Here is a 19,543-nt window from a genome sequence, read left to right as displayed (position 1 = left end):
GGGGAGCCATTTCTGCAAGAAGTTGTCTTCAAGCCTCTTGTTGACCCTCTTTCCTGGTTTCCCCATCCTTTGGTAGATGCCCCGTCCCTGGGAACACCCCAGGTCAGGTTGGATGGGGCTCTGAGCACCCTGATCTGGTTGAAGATGTCCCTGCTCACTGCAGGGGGGTTGGACTAGATGGCCTTGAAAGGTCCCTTCCCACCCAAGCCATTCTGTGCTGCTTTGATTCCCCACCCTCACTGGATCCCAGGCCTGACTGACACCTACCCTATTTCAGCTTTGAGTCTTGATCTACAAGAGGCAAAGAGCAGAAACCAAAACTGTTGGTGGATAAGCCAGGAACAGCAGCAGGTTGAGAGCACTAGACTGAGGGGGATTTTGCCTGAGCAGCAGATGACTCACCTCTCCAGAGCAGAAGGGGCAGCTGGATTAGACATCCACATGTTGTAAAGGCAGGGAACACATAATTATGGAGCTTTAGATACCTAACGAGCCATGGTGGCCTCTAGGACTTTCCCTGTGCTATGTTTCTTCTGCTTGCCTCTGCCCTAGGACTTGGAGCATCCTTTAGCATCACCACAATTGCTTCCACTGTTTCAGGTGTTTGATGCCCGGGACTGCACCACGGCCCACGGCATGTTCAATTATATCTGCAACCACATCAAATACGCCACCAACAAAGGGAACCTCAGGTGAGCCACCAGGGAGTCACCAGGGTTTATATCCGACGGCCTCTGGATGCGTGTCAACCCCGCTCTGGGCCCTGCTGACATCGTCTCCTTTAGCCGCGCAACAGGATGGTTGTAGCCAGCACCTGCCCTGGGGAGCGTTAGAGGGACCCGATATCAGGGGAAGGTGTCCTGCTGGTCCAAGCATATCTCTTCTTGCTCTCTGTGGGACCTCAAAGGGCAGATTTTCCAATTATTTCTCCTTTCCTGTACTCTGCATCAAATGCAGAGCACGGACTGCTCTCCAGATCTGACTGAAACCCCACGTGAGCAGCCAGCTGCTGCCTGGAGCTGAATTGCTGGAAACACCCCAAATTCCAGAGCTGGGGTGCAGCTGGCCACAATTTCTTCCGATGAAGGAAGCGTAATAAATGCCTGGGGTTTGTGCGGGGCACAAGCAGAGGTGGTGCCCAGGGTGGTGGTGGGCAGGGGCAGCACCTTTCCCCCACGACACTTGGCTGTTCCTCCGATGGCCCCTGTCCTGTCCCCTTGCAACTCCCTCGTCATTCACCGGCTGCCTCTTCCTTCCAGATCTGCTATTACCATCTTCCCGCAGCGGACGGACAGCAAGCATGACTTCCGCATCTGGAACGCCCAGCTCATCCGCTACGCTGGCTACAAGCAGCCCGACGGCACTGTCCTGGGGGACCCCGCAAACGTGGAGCTGACAGAGGTACCGGCGGAAGCCGACCGTCCTGGGCACCACGAGCATGGGGCTGGTGGGGGCAAGCAGAAGCTCTGACCATCCCAAGAGCGAGGAGGGTGCTGGGTCAGGCAGGGTTTATCGCATCCGCTGCAGTGCCGCCAAGTGAAGCTGGTGCTCTGCTCAGCCTTCCCCGAACTCCTCTGCTTTTCTCACCCAATTTCTCCCTCAACATCACGGGCACAAATAGGGTAAGCAGCTTTTTCAGAGCCGTGATGCTGCCTGGGGATCTAGTTCTAGGCTCATCTTCAGCCCAAATCCCCCTTACATGGCCATGGGTTGCCTGTGACAGGCAACCCCATGTCGTGTCTCCCTTGGATGGAGGTTGTTACTCACCCGCAAGGGCTTGAGTAGAGGTGCTGTTAGGAGACCCTGCTCAGTGCCATGCAACCCCCTGCCCATAAAGCCTGAAAAGCAGGTGATCTGCTGGGACTTCTAAACCCGCCTTTGTTTGGCCTGTAGATCTGCATTCAGCAAGGGTGGAAGGCACCGCACGGGCGCTTCGATATCCTGCCTCTGCTCCTCCAAGCCAATGGCAACGATCCAGAGCTCTTTGAAATCCCCCCGGAGCTTGTGCTGGAAGTGCCCATCCGGCACCCCAAGTAAGTCAGAGTAAGGCCTGGAACTGCTCGAGGGGATCAGCAGGACTCAGCTCCTCTGGTTTCACCCTAAGCCACCCCATGTGCTTGGCCTTCCCTTGTCGTGGCTTGGGTGCTTTACCCAAGACCCTCTTCCAGCTCTTCCCTCCCCTCTGATGTAAAGCTGGCAGAACCTGGAGGTGGAAAGCAAGTTGTGTCCTTGCCTCAGGGCTGGTTTCCCTTTCCTTGAATCCTCCCAGGACTTACGCCACTCCTGATATATCGCTGTCTCCCCCTAAGCAGCCCCTAAGGGAGATATTGCCTCCGGGAACCGTTCTGCTCACACGTCCTTCAGCCTGGTGGCTGATAACAAAGCAACCTCCTCCGCTCCCCTGCCTGCATTGGGCAGGGCAGGTCTAGCTGATTGCCCGACCCTGTTGTCTCCCGGCAGGTTTGGATGGTTTAAGGACCTGGGCCTGAAGTGGTATGGTTTGCCAGCAGTTTCCAACATGCTCCTGGAGATTGGCGGCTTGGAGTTTTCCGCCTGCCCCTTCAGTGGCTGGTACATGGGCACGGAGATTGGGGTCCGGGACTATTGTGACAACTCTCGCTACAACATATTGGAGGTAATTGCCCCTCCTCGAGGAGGCCAGGTGCTCCTGGGGTGCAGTGGGTGTGTGTGAAGTTACTGGGGAGCAGGACAGGGCGCTGGGAGGGTGTTGCCTTGGGTGGGAGAGTACAGGAGATCCAAGTCTCCCTTAGAAAGAGCAGTTATGTTCTCCTGGAGCCACATGGCCAAGGGCGTGATGGGCTGGCAAGTTTTTTTGTGTCCTGTGGATCCAGCTGTTACTTAACCCAGCAAGTCTGATGCCTGTTAAGCAATCCCTAAACTTCTCAAAGCATCTTATGGGTCAGCAGACGCCTGACCTGAGAAAGAGCAGTTTGGGAGCAGCAGTGGGTCTGGCACGGGAAGGAGCGCAGGGGTCTGCTCCTCCCAGCACATGGATCACCACCATCTCCTGCTGTCCCACAGACCCACCCATTTCCTCCCCTCCCACAAAGGGCAACTGCTCTTGACAGCCCTTTCCAGCAGCATTTAGTCAGCTTCCTGTGCCCAGGGGAGGAAGGGAGGCCAGGCTGGCCTTGCTTCTGTCCTGGAGAGCAAAAGGCAGGACCACATCTTCTCAGAGGAAGGCAAAACGTCAGCCCTTCGTCGCAAGCGTGCTGCCCTGCCCTGCGGCTGCCTTGTGCCAGCCTGGGTCACTCCGCTGGGTTCCTCTCCCCAAGCAGAGATCTTCAGTCCTCGGTTCTTGGCCATTAAAAGCGTTCACCCTCTCCCGTGCTTTGTTACAGCAAGTGGCCAAGAAAATGAATTTGGATATGAGGAAAACCTCCTCGCTGTGGAAGGACCAGGCCCTGGTGGAGATCAACATTGCTGTGCTGTACAGCTTCCAGGTACCTGAGTAGCATGACTCTGTGGTGTTTGGGTCAGGCTTGAGGGACACAAGTATTGGATGGGACAAGGGTGGAGACGTCTGCCCAAGGACAACGGCAGCAGCCGATAGACTCAGCTGAAATTGGGCTATGCCTTCCTAGTTTTGGGCTGTTTCAGGAGCCTGCAGTGAAATTTAATAATCTCTGTGCCCGGGATGTTGCAAAGACAGCACTACCAGCATCTGAGCTCTGCCAGCCCAGAGGGAGTGCCCCGAGGGGGCAAGATCCAGCCTTTCTGTCCCATCCACGAGGCAAGAATTGGCCCAGGTTCTCCTTCCGCTTGCACTTAAAGGTTGAGTAGCAAAACTAGTCCTTGGCAACCCAGCTTCAGAGGGTGGTAGCCCTTCCCTGAGCTGGATCAGAGCTGCTCCTTGAGTTGTGCAAGCCATGAAAGAGTTCCTCAAGAGGTTGAGCAGAGGATGCTCCATCCCGTTCATGCCATCTTAGTCTTTGCTTGGCCCAAGCAGGGCCAACAGAGGGAACAGCCATCCCATAGCGCAGCTACTCAGGAAGGTCAAGGGCAGCTTCACAGCCTCCTTGGGAAGAACAGGGTCAGCAGCCATGCTGTGTCATCTCCAAAGGTACAGTCCTGTAAGACCATGGGAGTGAGGCATATTCGGGTCAAACAGCTCCAAATGTAAAATCTTGGCTTTTGCCTTCTGGCGTGTGTGAACCCACAGCTGTTGGCTCTGCTCTCTTTGCCCTCCAACAGAGCGACAAAGTGACTATTGTGGATCACCACTCAGCCACTGAGTCCTTTATCAAGCACATGGAGAATGAGTACCGATGCCGTGGAGGCTGTCCTGCCGACTGGGTGTGGATTGTCCCACCAATGTCTGGCAGCATCACCCCAGTTTTCCATCAAGAAATGCTCAACTACCGTCTCACACCCTCCTTTGAGTACCAGGTACTGTCCGCACCCTACCTTCCACTGGTCTTGCCTGCCCAACGTATGGCCAAGAGCAGGGTGGGAGCTGGAGCTCGGAGAGGGACACCGTCTACTCCCTTCAACAAGCCGCCCCTGGAGGCACTGAGGTTCATGAACAAATCTAATCGATGGTTCCCCCTCATGTGGTGTAATAACCCCCTGGATGTTACACCCTTCCCCCAGGGAACGGCTTTTTGCCCCTCCCTGGGAACACGGGACACCTGAGGCCCCAGCTTTTACCCTTGGAAGCGGAACTAAGCAGAGCTCCTCCCTTTGGAAGTGCCTCATTTTGCACTTTGGTGGGCAGGTGGGGAAACGGCCTGGCGGTCGCCACATCCCTCCACTCTCCAGCCTGCAGGTTTGAATGGACGGCTCCTGCCAGCTCGGGGGTCCAGCAGCTTGAGTATTTAACACTTCAGACCGTGGGGGAAAAGGCCCCTAAGCAAACATGCCCTCATTAGCCAACCATCCCTGCTCCGGTGGTTTTCACACAATGTGACCTTTAGTCAAGAGCCCTTAAGGAACAATCACAGCACAGGAGCAGTCTGTTCATTCCTACAACCAGTCCACCAGGAACCCCGACGGTTCCTGGCCCTGATTACAGACAGCCGCCTGCGAGGGCACTGAATTAGCTTCTGTGCGCTCGTTCCTTGCTCCAGCTGCCTCCCCTTCCCAAGGGCCCTCTCAGGAGAGAAAAAAACCCACAAACCATGGGCTGGGGAGGGGGAAGGATGTGTTTCCATCACCTCTTCCCTTCTGGCGTTGGCTGCCTTCTTTTTGCCTGTGGCCTATTAACGCTCATCTCAGAGGTGAGGAGGCGTTTGGCCAGATGCTGTTACAAGCCAGCAAAGTTTTATTACATTGCAATTTCTCTGTGCACACTTCATTGCCCAACGGCCCCAAGAAACCCACGGGGCTCCAAGGATCAGGGATCTATACGGGAGATCAAGAGCTGTGAAGAGGCCAGCTAGTCCTCCCCTTCCTGACTAGCGGAATTCGGCGCTCAGTGCTGCGGATACGTTTCTCAAAGCTCTGAGCACTGCTGCTGCTCTTCTCTCTCCTAGCCGGACCCATGGAACACCCACGTCTGGAAAGGGGTCAATGGGACACCTACCAAGAAGAGGGCCATTGGCTTTAAGAAGTTAGCAAAGTAAGTACCCGTGGGGTCTGAAAAGCCCTGGAGGGCTTGGGGGTGGTCCCGGTTTTGGGCAGCTCTGTTGTGTTCGATAGCGCTACCCTACGGAAGTGTGCAAACTGATGGGGTGTGAGCCTGGATCTCAGGCCACTGGAGGCTTTAAGCTGCCAGGAGGGACGTTTGGAGGAACAGGCAGTCCTTTGAACACCCCGTTAGACCACCAAAAGGTGTGTGACCAGCTGAATACCAGATGTTGCATATAGTCTCTTCTCCCAAGCTGGTTCGTTCTCCAGTAAGGTGGTCTTCAATGCTCAGGAATGGCTTGCTCCTTTCTTGGGGGTGTATTGCCTCTTTCTCCTTTCACAGCCTCCTGGGGCAGAGACATCACCCATCGCTGTTCAGGGCCATGCCGGCACAAGCGAGACGAAACTTGTGTCCGTATTTCTCTTTCTCTCACTGACTTCTTAGCTACCTGAGGAGCACTTCTCTCCGGTGCATGTCTAAACCTCCAAACACCCACTTCGGAAGGAGCGGGGGAGATAGGAAGGAGCAATCTCCCTACAAGTAGCAGATGGGTCGGGGCCAAGCTGAGATTTGCTCTTCATGGCCAGCTGAACCCTAGTGATGGGCCGCGGAGTCCCACTCCCCTGCCAAAGCTCCTAGTCAGCGGGGGGGCAGGGATAAAGTGTAATTTGGACCCTTTAGGCGGTCCTGGCCCGAATGCCTCCCCCACGGGCCACCGCCGGAGAGGTTCTGGTAGGAGCTGCTGGCTCCGCGGCAGCAGAGCTCTGGACCAAGACTGGGTCTGCGGCCAGGCCGCCGGGTGACCTTGTGCTCTTCACGGCATCTCCCCACGCTTCAGTTTCGCCGGGTCCCTACGGTCAGTTTGTTCCCACCCTTCAGCTGTCGCCTCCCCTAAGCTGTTTTCCACGGCACATCCATAAACGTGACCAGCAGCTGAGGAACGTGCTCCCTCGGCTGCCGCAGGCTCTGCTGGTTCTGGCCGAATCGGAGCGCTCAGACCTGCAGTCCCTGCCCGCCCGGGGGCCAGGGCAAGCCCCGGGCCCGGGGTCACTGCCGTCGCGGGAAGGCGAAGGGGCGACTTTAACCTGCGGAACGACGCAGAGGGGTGACGGGGCGACGGCGTAGCAGCAGACGTAAACGCTCCCGAGGCTGACTTCGGCGTGGAGGGGAGCTGCCTGGAGGGGCCAGGACATACCAGCCTGGTGGGGTTTCTACCTCTTCTTTCCTCGCCTTTTTTTGGGGGGGAAACCAGTAAGTTTCCAAAACTAGAGCATTTCTTCCCTCCTTGGCGGGAGGGGCAGGGCGAGGCGAGGCTTCTCCCAGTGTAACCAGTGCAGCTGCAATCTCCGTTCCCCGTAGCTCATCTGAAGGGGATGCAGGAGTCCCGCTGAGCTCGATCACCCCGCCGAAGTGAATCGAGCAGCCCGTATCCCCGCAAAGGCCACAGAGATGCTTTGCGCTCCCTCCACCCCCCGAAAACTGCCCCTTCCCTATTGCAACGCACCAGGCTAAACCCAGACCCGCCTTTCTGCTGGCTCCACTTAAAGCTTGATGGCCCGTTTAGAAATGGTGAGGATATTCTCCACTTAGGAAAAATAATACCGACGTCATTATGAGTGGTCCTAAAATAACAAACTTGCCACGCTGGGCTTGGTGCAACCCAAGCCGTGACAACCGTGCAAGCCGAACCCGTGACGCCAGCCCAGCCAGCAGCGCCGGCATAGACGAGGAGCCAGCGTTCCCCGCGCTGCATCACCTCGGCGGGGATTTGGAGGGGCCGGTGACCTCTCGGGGCCGCTCTGCCGGAGCTGAGCCGGTGGGGAAAACTGGAGCAAATGCATCCAGTCACGGCTGCGGCCACAGGAGGCAGCCGGATAGACGCAGCCCCGCCGACGCTCGAATGACCGGGCGACCTCTCGGCCGCAGGAGGGCTGCTCCCCTGGGTAAAGCTCATCGTGACGCTGGGATGCGAAGCGAAGGCGCGACAGCCTCGCCTGAGCTTCTCGGCATCTCGGGGCTTTGTGTGCGAGGAGTGGAGCCCAGGTGCTTCTGCTGGGCGAGGACACCTCCTGCAGAAAGGCAGCCAGGTAGGACTTAAAGACGAGAGGAGATGGAGAAGACGCTGTTCCTCCCATAGCTGGAGCTCTGGGTGGTCTCCAGCTTCTCCTTGGAGGTTATCTGGTCACTGCTTTCAGCGACTGCTGCCCCTCATCCTTTTTCTGTTTCCCTGTCCCTGCAGAAAGGGCAGCTCCACACTCGGTTTAGCATTTTCCTCCTTGTACCCACTCAGGTACTTCAGCTCTGTCTTCAAGCCCCCTCATCTAGTCTTCCCCTCTGGCAAACCAAGACAGACAGGCTCTCCCACAGCTTCCCTGTTTGGCATGTAACAACAACAACAAAAAGTGCTGCAGTTTTTAAGGCAGGCTGTTCATTTAATAATAAATAAAAGGGTGTGAATAATTTGGGCTAGAGGCACCGACAAGGCAACAAGCTCTCTTACGGGATTTATTCTTGCTTCCTAGAGCTGTGAAGTTCTCAGCCAAGCTGATGGGACAGGCCATGGCCAAGAGGGTCAAAGCGACCATCCTATATGCCACTGAAACAGGGAAGTCGCAGGTCTATGCAAAAACTCTGTGTGAAATCTTCAAGCACGCTTTCGATGCTAAGGTATTGTACCAGCTCCCAGCCCCTGCAAGACCATGCGTGCACCTGGGTGGCCCAAGGAAACACGTGGCTGTTGGAGCAATACGCGGCTCAATGCACGTGGAGCATCCCAGCTGCCAAGGGTCTTCAGCAGCTGCCAGGGTGTGACCTCCTGGGTCTGGCTTGGAGCCTGCACTTGGGCAGCATCTCCAGCTGATGCTCCTGCAGGCAGTGTGGCACACATTTGTCTTCTGGGGGCAGCTCAGGTGGCAGCCCCGTGGTTTGTCCATGTCCCTTGAGGCTCTTGTCCTCATGCTCCCCATGTGGAGACCTCCACCTGTGCGCTGGCATGGAGTCAGCAAGGAGATGCTGCGTCCATCCCCAGGTGGGCTGGGGCCCGTCCCGGGAGACTGGCTGGTGGTACATCTCCCCACCGAAGGCCCCTGGCTAACGTTTCTGCTGCTCCCAGGTGATGTCCATGGACGAGTACGACATCGTGCACCTAGAGCACGAAACCATGGTCCTGGTGGTCACAAGCACTTTTGGCAATGGAGACCCACCTGAGAACGGAGAGGTAGGACAGAGCGCAGGGATGGGCGACCACGGCAGGGGCACGGGCAGAAGAGAGGTGGTGGGAAACGGGGAGGAGCGTCCTCTTTTTGCTCAGCCTGAGCCGGAATGGCCCAAAACAGGTCCAGGTTCTGTGTTACACCTGGTGCTGTGCCTGCCCGCCTCCAGCCCGCTCTGAAATGGGGATATCTCCTTATTCCTCGCTGTGAGACAATTGATCCTGTACAACTGATGTCATGGCACCAAAAAGGTGCCGGGGAGCTACGACCTCATCCAGCCCTGCACAACAGCGGCGCAGGCTGCGGGGCACAGCCAGCAGGGAGCAGGGCTGCAGCCCAGGCTTTGGTCACCGCTCCGTTTCCTGCAGAGGCTGGCAAAACCGATGACCTTTTTGAATTTCTTTTCCGTAGAAATTTGGCTGCGCATTAATGGAGATGAAGAATCCCAACTCCAACCTGGAGGAGAGGAAGTAAGAGCACCCCAAACCCCTCCTTACCCAGGCACAACTCCAGCAAGCAGGCAGCCCTGCAGCTGGGACAGCCTGCTTCTCTGTTTCCCTCCTCTGGGAAGGGAGTACGAAACCCCCACACAAGCTGTAAGTTTGCAGAGGTCCAAGGGGTGAGACCTGCCTGGAGGACCAGGGGATGGAGCAGGCAGAGGTCCCAGGGAGGACAAGGGCACCAAGTCAGGCTTGTAATTCCCTGGGCTGGTGTTTTAAAGCTTCTCTCTTCGGCTGTAAGAGGGAGCCATCTAGGAAAAAAAAAAACAAAATAAACAAGCCAACAAATAAAAGCAGGAATTCCCCCAAAATCATCAAACCTGAGAGCTGGGGCTGTCCAGGAGACACCAGAACAGCAAGACTTGGAGGTAGAGGGAAGTTCCCAGCGATGTGGATGGAGGTGAGGGAGGGTTTGAGAACCAAATTTAACTCCTCGCATCATGTGAAAATGTTTCTCGGGGAAAATAAGAGCTGTTATAGATGTGATGTTTATAACACTGAGTCTGGAACCGGTATCTTGGGGACAGGGTCTGGGGTTTTAGAAAATCCTCCACTGGTGGAAGATGAGCCTCAAGCATCTCAGTGCATGCCCCAGCAGCTGGGAAGCGAGGGCAGCTGGCAAAGTGTTAATCCTTTGGGACCTCCTCTTATTTTAAGCTGTCATGTACAATTTATTTTGCTTAACTGGGATGCCGCTCTGCTCTGGAGTCGCTCCTGAGTTAACACAGCGATGCTCGCAACCGCCAAAAGGTTAGTCCTTAATTAAGGCAGAATCAGTGCTGGCCGGTGATGCGGTGCCATTTAACCGCCCCGACTTGCTGCGTGCGCGGCGCAGAGCGGTGCCGGCGGGGTCGCGGAGCAGGGCAGGGACCGATTCGTACCGCCGGCGCCGCGGCAGCAGCCCCCGCGTGGGCTCCTTGCTGCGCAGCCGAGTCATCTTGACGGACCCCCGCCGGGCTCCTACCCCAAGGGTCTTCACTTTTTGGGGCTGGGTTGATGCAACGCTCGGGTTGGGTGCGGAGGTGCCACCCGCCGCAAGCCGGGCAGGTTTGAGGAGGACAAAAGCACCGGAGCTCAGCGCTGGCCATCCCAGTCACCTCTAGATGTAATTTAAGGGACTTGGCAGGAGTTTCTAAGAGCCAGGGCAGCCCGTGGCTTGGTCACCCGACAGCAGAAGTGGTCAGGGTGCTGGAAACGGCGACCTGCGAGGACAGATCAAAAGGGCGAGAGCTTTTTCGTCTGGAGCAGAGGAGACAGAAGAGCCGTGCGGTAGCAGACCCCACTCCTGTTCAGACGCAGCCCGTCCTTCCACAGGCGTCCCCGCCGCAAAGACCTATTCATTTCAGCAAAAGCTGCTGCTCCCCCACCCTGGGGCCCAGCACCCGCGGGGGAATTTGGGCTTCAGGCCCCTCTAAACCGGTGGGCTGTGCTGCCCTGCCTTCACCACGTAACCCCGGGTGGGGACACGGCCCCGGCACCGCGCAGAAAGAAGCGGCTCCCTGCGGGTGGGGCGAAGCAGAAGAGCACGAGGGGTCTGGGCAGAAAGGAGGGGGCTCTGGAGCGGAGGTGGAGCGCGCGGCTCGGCGACCCTGGCAGTAATTTTGCTCAGGGGTTGTCTCCTCTGCATGGTGAGCCGGACGCAGGAGCTCTGCTGTGACTCACCCACACACTACTGCTTCATTGCTCTGGCAGTATATTTAGAAACTCTTGTGTAGAGCAATTTTTGAAGATGGTTCAATTCAGAAATACTTCTGCTGCTGTCAGATTTCCTTCTCCGTTCCCCTTCCCCCTCCTCATCCCCTCTTCTCTCATTCCTTTTTTTCTTTTTTTTTTACTTCCTATGAATGAAAAAGCCTTCGGAATATCTGTTCAGACATATACCCAACCCTGTGTGCCACCAGGGCAGGACAGGTAAAGCCGAAGGTCCTGTCAGCTCTGCACCTCTGGGGACAATGTGGTGGCCAACACCTGGGCCAGCCCGCCGGGAGGTGACTGGAGGACCCCAGGGAGCAGACCAGGTCCAGCTGGGGCGATGCCACATGCGGGCTGTTACGGCTTACCCCCAGGAGCGAGCACGTTTCTCCTCCGCAGCCACTGACCGCGGGGCTTGCTCAGGAAACACCGAGCCCTTAGCTTGAGCCCGCTCTGGTTCGGTCTCCTCCACAGCCCAGTCCCCTCCGAGCGCGCGGCTGGTGGGAACCACACGCGCGTTCACCACCGCCGTAATACTTGGTGCTGTTGCCGTTCGCAGGAGCTACAAGGTCCGTTTCAACAGCGTCTCCTCTTACTCGGACGCGCGGAAATCCTCAAGCGATGGCCCCGACCCCAGGGACAACTTTGAAAGCACGGGGCCGCTGGCTAATGTCAGGTAAATAGGACGGGGTCAACCTCTTGGGGCAGGAGCCGGTGCTGCGCAGAGCCTCCTTCTCCTACCGCAGCTCTCACCTAACACATGACGTATTTTTGCAACGTGCAGGTCCCTCCACGCTCCCTCGTGCTGGTGTTGGCTGTGGTGGAGCAGGAGCGGGAGGCATCGGCATGTCCCTCCCAGCTCGATGGCCACCGCTGTGTCACTTCTCCGCAGGTTCTCCGTGTTTGGGCTGGGGTCACGTGCTTACCCCCATTTCTGCGCCTTTGCCCGGGCGGTGGACACTCTCCTGGAGGAGCTGGGTGGAGAGCGGATCCTCCGCATGGGAGAAGGCGATGAGCTCTGTGGCCAAGAGGAGTCCTTCAGGACCTGGGCCAAGAAGGTGTTCAAGGTAACCCGCTCGCCTCGTGCTCCGGGGAGGAGCAGGGGGTAGCGGGGCGCAGGGACAAAGCAAAGCTGCTGGTTAGAGCTGGATCGAAACCCAGCCTCTCCTTCCCTCCACCGGGACACCCGTCCATCGCTCCGGCCCGCAATAAAGAGGTTCTCCGTATTTCGGTGGAGCTGACGCTCTGGCTTGTGCTGACTGCCAAAGGGCGAGGGCTACGTTGAATTCCGGTGCTAGCCCAGATGCCCCGGGGAGGAGGGCACCGTGAGAGGTGCCCATGGCCGCTGGCACAGCCCTACACCACCGGCGCGTGCATGTTTATGTCCTCCGTGTGTTGGCTGACGTGGGTGGGACCAAGCGGGTGGTGGGGCTCGGTCAGAAAGCCCAGGGTCAGCGGGAAGATGCCTGAGAGCCTGGTGCGTGCTGCAGGCAGCGTGCGACGTGTTCTGCGTGGGGGACGACGTCAACATCGAGAAAGCAAACAACTCCCTCATCAGCAACGACCGGAGCTGGAAAAGGAGCAAGTTTCGCCTGACCTACGTGGCTGAAGCCCCAGAACTCACACAAGGTACGCAGATGGGACCACCCCAGAGGGCTCTGGGCATGGGGCAGGGGGAGGAGAAGACATCGTGGGCTCAAGTTGGGGCAGAGGGGCCAAATCTCCTTACCTATTCTGTGTTAAATTCCCAGCATTGCACTCTTGCCTCCATCACATGCCCAAGGAGGAGTCTGTGATGGTCTCAGCCGCCCCTGGCTGGTCCCTGGCTGTGTCTGTAACCGAGATGTTGGGCTATGATCTGATCTCCCTCCTCCTGACCCCGTTTTTTGCAGCAAAGAGCTGGAAACCTGGGAGCTTTCCAAGCTCGCTTTGTCCAAATGCCGCTCCGCCGAGCGTTGCGGTGCGACGGCAGGTCCAGCCCACCGGCACCTGGCCCCTCAGCACGGCTCCTGCAGCTGATGATCTGCCGCACTGGCTTTAGCTCTTCCCAAATTCAGGCGCTTCGCTACCAGCCGGGCGGCACCGGCAGCGAGAGGTGCATGCCCGCACGTGAGGGCACGTCCCCGCACCTCCTGCGGCTGGTTTCGGAGTCCTCCTCAGTCGCTAACGGAAGGGACACGCATGTTCGGTTCCTCCCTGGTGTTCCCCATGCCCCGGTCCGAAGGGCTGAACCCGCAGCGGCAGCCAACAGCCCTGCGAAAGCCAGGAGCCGCCTACCGTGGCCGTGCTCTGCTGCGCCGCTTGACTCGCTCTCCTCCTCCGCAGGGTTGTACAGCATCCACAAAAAACGCGTCTACGCAGCCCGGCTTATCACACGTCAGAACCTGCAGAGCCCAAAGTCCAGGTAGGAGCTTCCCCGGGACCTGCGGGAGCTGAACGCGCCCGTGGTGCGCCCGAGCCCCCAGGCACACGGTGCTGCAAAGACCCCGTGGCCCCTGCGTGTCCCACGGTGCCGTGTTGTGCAAGTTGTGACCAAGGCTGGAAGCCACGTTAACCCAGTGAAGGGTGATTCCTGCCTTCCTAGACGGTGAAATCTCTGCTGCTACCTGAATTAACCGGCTGTGAGGAGGAGATGGGTGGCCGCACTTGTGGAGCGGCAGGGTGTACGCAAAGAAAGAATCAAATTGCTGAAGCAAGAGGTTAAACTGTTTTTTTCCCTTTTAAAAAGTCCCTGAGGGTGGGTGGGCGGCAGGGGAGGCGGGCGCTGCAGTGTCCTTTCCAGCTCCCTGCTGCGACTCTGGTGACCTGCCCGGTGGGGCACCAGGGCTCGGAGATGCCACCACTGTCCAGCACACCCAGCGGCTCTTGAGGCCAGAGCTCAATGACTCCCCGGAGGGCTCCCCCAAAACACATCCTGCTTTTTCTCCTTTCCCCGTAGCCGCTTGACGATTTTCCTGCGCCTCCACACCAACGGACACCAGGAACTGCAGTACCTGCCCGGGGACCACCTGGGTGTGTTTCCAGGGAACCATGAAGACTTGGTCAATGCCCTGATCGACAGGCTTGAAGACGCCCCTCCGGCCAACCAGCTGGTGAAGGTGGAGCTCCTGGAGGAGAGGAACACAGCTCTAGGTAACCAGGGCCACCCGTCCCTTGTAGTGGTTCTTGTAGCTCCTCAGGGAGGTAGGTGTAGCCCTCGAGGAGAAACCACTTCCCATCTCACTGGTGCATGTGCCTGGATTGGGAGCATCTCCTTCAACCTTCCTTTGCTCATCTGCATTTGGAGCGTAGGGCAAGGGTTTGAAGGGTGAGCAGGGCCCTGGGGAGAAGATGTTTCCTCCTTCTTCAGAAAAATTAAAGGTCTTTATATTCTCATGGCAAGAGCAACGTCTAGGGCTGGAAAGAAGAGTTAAGGGATCTTGATGGACCATCCCGACACCGTATTTCAGGGATAAGTCTGACACCCTACTGCCATGCACAGTGTAACAGGAGATGGAAAACAGTATTAACTCAGCGTGACCGAGGCTGAACGTGGTGGCGTATCAGACTCGTATTTGAGTTTGTTGTAGCATGAGGATATCTCATTGACTCTTCTTTCCAGCTCTTCATCATTCACTGTCTCAGAGCCGGTAAGGGGGAATGAAAGCAAGGCTTTGTCCCCCTTGGCTCTTATGCTCAGCTGATCCCATGGTTGTGCTGAATTCCCTCCTGGCAGGTGTCATCAGCAACTGGACAGACGAGAACCGTGTCCCACCATGCACCATCTTCCAGGCTTTCAAGTACTATTTGGACATCACCACCCCTCCCACACCCCTGCTGCTGCAGCAGTTTGCTTTGTTGGCCACCAGTGACAAGGAGAAGAAGCGTCTGCAGGTCCTTAGCAAGGTAAAGCCTCAGACCCCAAGCCCCAAGTTCCCCAAGGCCTTGGGGACAACCAGAACCCCAGGGCATTTTCATCCCACACTGCGGTTGGGCTGAGTCTCTGGCAGTGACGCCCGCCCCAGCTTTGCCACAGGGATATCAGTGGAGGCACCTGGCTTGGAAGAAGCTGATGCTGCAGCACTCTCCTCCCTCTCTCCCTCCCTCCCTGCCTCCCTCCCTCTCTCTTCCCCCGGCTGCAGGGCTTGCAGGAGTATGAGGAATGGAAGTGGTCCAAGAACCCCACCATCGTGGAGGTGCTGGAGGAGTTCCCCTCAGTACAGATGCCCTCCACGCTGCTGCTCACACAGCTCCCCCTCCTCCAACCACGCTACTACTCCATCAGTTCCTCCCCAGACATGTACCCAGGCGAGGTCCACCTCACCGTGGCAGTGGTCTCCTATCGCACGAGAGGTACCGTGCTCATGCAGGGGTCAGCGGAGACAGGCTTGGCGTGGAGAGCAGGGAAAAAGCATTAGCACAGGGGCAACACCACAAGGTCTTTGGCAGAGGGATGCTGTTTTAAAGCCTTTCTACCTGCTGCAGTGACTAGATTCCTTCAACACTGCTGTCCCATGTTATGGAGGATGACCACCCGTCAAAGGGCAGAGATGCCAGATCTGAGTCAGGTACCAGCAACAGACCAGCCACGATGGCTCCAAGCTCCATGTGGGATCATTTGTTTGCCCGCACCAAAGTCCATGTTGCCACAACCGGCCAGATTTCTGTACCTGTGCAAGCACTGATGTGTCCAAGCAATCCTGGTCGTGGTGTAGGTGGACACAGCGCCGTCACCCCTGCAGCAGGCAGGACACAGAGGAAGACGCTGGCCATTTGGCTGGGGCTGCCATGGAGGGCTTGTGTCCGGAAGCACTACAGCACGATGCCGCTTCTGCCAAAAAGCACCAAAGAGAAGCTGGGTGCCTCCCAAGCATGTGGAGGTCCAGCTATCCCAGGGCTGGGTCCTGGGTGATCTTGGGTGACCCCACAGAGGGATCCAAGTGCCAAACTTCTACCATGTTCGCGGGGGATGGATGCAGAGATAGTAAAGTTTTCCGTGAGGTCTTCATGTGGAAAGCAGCAGGGAGGGTTTCCAGAAAGGAAAGCAGCTGGAGTAGTTGGCCGGTGTGTCAAGTACAGACCTCCTTTTCTCCCCTCCTAGATGGAGAAGGACCAATCCACCATGGAGTCTGCTCCTCTTGGCTCAATCGGATCCAGGCCGATGAAGTAGTGCCCTGCTTCGTAAGAGGGTAAGTGGTCCACACAAGGCAAGGGGTGAAAAAGACGGGGTGAGCCCCCTCGCAGGATGAGCTCTTTGCCTTCGATTCTGCTTTGCAAAGCACTAAGGGTGCAGAGAAAACAGGGCTGTACTTCTGAGCAAATGGGTCCCCCCTCGGGTCCAGTTCTTCTGCACTAAAATGCCACTTACTGGGATTTCCCCTCATGTTTTACACCCCCTCCATGGGTGGTGTCTCAGCTTGCCGCGGGCAGAGGTGAGGGAGGGAGCGTCCTGCTTGCGTTTAACCGGCGTCTTCGATGTGTGCAGCGCGCCCGGGTTCCACCTGCCCCAGGACCCCCAGGTGCCCTGCATCCTCATCGGCCCCGGCACCGGCATCGCCCCTTTCCGGAGCTTCTGGCAGCAGCGGCTTTTTGAAATCCAGCAGAAAGGTGGGTCAACGCTTGTTCCTCCTGTTTCTCATCTCAGGAGAAACCCGGGCTGGTGGGGTGGGGATGGGGGTCCAGCCTCCTGCCCAGGCTGCCCCGGCAGAGGCAAAGGGCTCCTCGAAGCAGGGGCTGACCCACGTGCAGGCTTGGAGGTCAGCCCAAACTCCCCAAACAAACCCCATGAAAACCCTCCTGTGAAACTCTGCAAGTTCTCCTGGCAGACGTATAGTGCCGGAGTTCTTTTTTTTTTTAAAGGACACGTAGTGCAAATTTATGTAAAATATGCATTTTCCACTGATGATTTGGACCATTAAGGGGAAAAAAAAAAAAGTTTAATTTCTCCCCAAAACCTGGCACAAGTGCCCCTGCCACGTGATCCCAGGTCGCGCGCTGGCTCAGGCAGCGCATTACCTCCTCCTTGCTGGTTTTTCCTCCCTCCCAGTTTGGCCAGGGAAAGCTCCTGGCAGGCTCGTGCTGGGCGGTGGCTCGCAGCCAGCAGGTATTGGCTAACCGCTAACCGCTTCCCCCGCCTCTCCCCCAGGTCTGAAGCCTTGTCCTATGGTCCTGGTATTTGGCTGCCGGCAGTCCAGGATCGATCACATTTACAGAGAGGAGACACTCTTCGCCAAAACCCAGGGTGTCTTCAGGGAGCTGTACACAGCCTACTCCCGGGAGCCAGACAAACCAAAGGTGCGTGGCGGGCACTGCTCCGGTCCCGGTGGCCAGCCGTGGCCAGCCGTGGCCAGCAGGCACGGCGTGGAGGAGCCAGTTCCTTGGCACAGCCGCAGCGGCTCACGCCTCGGGGCACGCTGGTTGCGTAAGCGTGCGGGATCATGCCCTTCCCAGCGCAACCCCGTTCCCAGGGCACATCCCCACTCGTGCGCCAGCCTGGATGTGTCCCCGCGTTGCTCCGTTGCAAGGAGGGTTGTCGCCCGGTGGGGTGGCCCAGAGCCAGTGCCAACGTCTGCTCTCAGCCCCCGCCGCCACCCCAGCGGGCCGGGCGATGAGGTATTCGGTGAAGGCGTGAAAGTGCAAGAGCAAAACGATGCTTCGCTGCTTTCCCTCTCTCTTTCCCACCGTCGTGGGTGCTCTGAGGCGCAAGCAACGCTCCCCCAAAGCGGTGGGCGCATTGCAGTGCTGCCTCCGAGGCAGCCGGTGGGCACGGAGCCGGCCGGGGCGCGCAGCGGGACGGGGCTGAGACGCTGGGGTTAACGTCGGCTCCCACCTCCTCCTCCCTCAGAAATACGTGCAGGACGTGTTGCAGGAGCAGCTGGCCCAAACCGTCTTCAAAGCGCTGAAGGAGCAGGGAGGCCACATCTACGTCTGCGGGGACGTCACCATGGCCGGGGACGTCCTCAAGACCATCCAGCGCATCGTGAGGCAGCAGGGCCAGATGTCGGCGGAGGAGGCAGGCGCTTTCCTCAGCAAGCTGCGGGTGCGTAGCGCCCGCGCCGCGAGCCGCCGCGCAAGCTGCTGCCACGGGCGCCGCACCGGCTGCCTCCTCCTGCAGCACGGGCAGCACCGAGGAGATGGGTGCCGGCGGGGACCGCGGCTCCCACCCACACTGCCTGCGCCCGGGAGGGGTCGGGAGCGTGATCCCTGGGTGCGCGGTGGAAGGGATCTCGCTTTGCCGCGGCTCCGCTCCAGGCTGCAGCCCTCAGCCCGCGCTGGGCTCCCGTGGTGAGCCTGGTGTTGTGCTGAACACCCGTACGAGCTCTTCGGGGCGCCCTTGGTAGCCCAGACCGCGCTTATTCACCTGGTAAAGTCCCTGCTGTCCTTCCGTCGTGGCAGCCAGCTAACGGGGCAGTTCGTGGGTCCCCATCCCCGAATCTCCTCTGTGTGGCCGGCTGGCTGCTGCCCCTGGGCAAACACGTCGCTGCAGATGTTGCAACTGAAGCAGAAGTGAGCTCAGCTTGGGGGACAGGCCCAAGGACAGGTGCTTGAACGGCTCTGCTTCTGCCCAGGAGGATAACTCAGCCCGATTCCTGCAGGACTACCCCTTCTGAACCACATCCCCACACTCCATCCGGGAGCCGAGGGAGCCCAGAGCCACATTTTTAGCTGGTTTGCCAGCAAAAGCTCTCTGACATGGGCTGGCCTCGGGCTGCTTGTGCCCCTGATGGCCAGGCAGTCCCCTCCCAGCTGAGGAGGTCTAATGCACCGAGCAGCTCCGCCACTGCCCCACAGTGTGACCTTGGGAAGGTCATTTTACCTCCCTGCTTGCTCCTGCCCCTCTGCCAGGGCTGTCCCGCCAGCTCTTGTGGCAGGCCCCAGAACACTTGCTGTGTATTTGGTACCTACCCACAGCACCAAAGTTCTAGTCCAATACCAACCATTGGTAAATCTTTTTTTTTTCCTCCCCTCACTGTCCCTCTCCCATCCTCTGTTTCAGGATGACAGCCGGTACCATGAGGATATTTTTGGAGTCACCCTGCGTACGTATGAAGTGACTAATCGCCTTAGATCTGAGTCTATTGCATTCATTGAGGAGAGCAAAAAAGATACGGATGAGTGAGTGACATCTTTATTTTAACCCCTGCAACGGTCTCCCAAGCGTGTGGGCTGCGGGATGGGGAAGGGAGCGTTAACTTCTGCACACGTGTGGTCCCTCTTATAGCAGAGGCTGAGAAAAGGCGTTTGATTTTTGCACTGGAAGCAGAGGGTGCTGCCTGCCAGTCTCCCTGAAATAGCTGTCACCTCACCAGGACAAATCCCCCCCGGCCTCCCCGGGCTATTGCACCCGTCGTGCTGACGTGCTCAGACCTGACAATCCCACCTAAATGGTGACGCAGAGCAAAAGTCCTGCCCGCTGCCTGCCCCCGCTCCCCTGCCGGCAAGCCGGCGGGTGATGTCCCGGAAGGCTGGCAGGGTCCGCGGTGAGGGGTGGCTCCGGCGCTGGCTGCGGAGGGCTGGCTGGCTCCAGGGGTGCAGGCGGCTGGTACCCACAGCGTGGGGAGGTCTCCAGG

General features: G+C 58.1%; 1 protein-coding gene across 2 annotated transcripts in view; it reads left to right on the top strand.

The window, feature by feature from the left end:
* The window catches only part of NOS1 (nitric oxide synthase 1), a gene marked incomplete at both ends in the record, with an annotated part of 34,508 nt that extends 15,416 nt beyond the window's left edge, over nt 1–19,092 (top strand). For both annotated transcript variants that reach the window (XM_082007809.1, XM_082007808.1), the window contains 22 exons: nt 601–692; nt 1,260–1,401; nt 1,894–2,033; nt 2,461–2,635; nt 3,363–3,464; nt 4,216–4,410; nt 5,496–5,581; nt 8,113–8,257; nt 8,703–8,807; nt 9,214–9,272; nt 11,554–11,670; nt 11,887–12,061; nt 12,485–12,623; nt 13,320–13,398; nt 13,933–14,126; nt 14,710–14,879; nt 15,116–15,326; nt 16,075–16,162; nt 16,459–16,580; nt 17,119–17,267; nt 17,818–18,012; nt 18,970–19,092. In XM_082007809.1, the coding sequence (XP_081863935.1) occupies nt 601–692; nt 1,260–1,401; nt 1,894–2,033; nt 2,461–2,635; nt 3,363–3,464; nt 4,216–4,410; nt 5,496–5,581; nt 8,113–8,257; nt 8,703–8,807; nt 9,214–9,272; nt 11,554–11,670; nt 11,887–12,061; nt 12,485–12,623; nt 13,320–13,398; nt 13,933–14,126; nt 14,710–14,879; nt 15,116–15,326; nt 16,075–16,162; nt 16,459–16,580; nt 17,119–17,267; nt 17,818–18,012; nt 18,970–19,092 (3,003 nt within the window). The remainder of the gene's footprint in view (nt 1–600; nt 693–1,259; nt 1,402–1,893; nt 2,034–2,460; nt 2,636–3,362; nt 3,465–4,215; nt 4,411–5,495; nt 5,582–8,112; nt 8,258–8,702; nt 8,808–9,213; nt 9,273–11,553; nt 11,671–11,886; nt 12,062–12,484; nt 12,624–13,319; nt 13,399–13,932; nt 14,127–14,709; nt 14,880–15,115; nt 15,327–16,074; nt 16,163–16,458; nt 16,581–17,118; nt 17,268–17,817; nt 18,013–18,969) is intronic.
* Nucleotides 19,093–19,543: the final 451 nt, after the last annotated feature.

This window comes from Phaethon aethereus (genome assembly GCF_964289735.1).
Source record: "Phaethon aethereus genome assembly, chromosome: 17".
In the NCBI taxonomy this organism is placed as follows: domain Eukaryota; kingdom Metazoa; phylum Chordata; class Aves; order Phaethontiformes; family Phaethontidae; genus Phaethon; species Phaethon aethereus.
The sequence above is the reverse complement of the archived record's forward strand: the minus strand, read 5'-3'. Positions and strand labels throughout refer to the sequence as shown.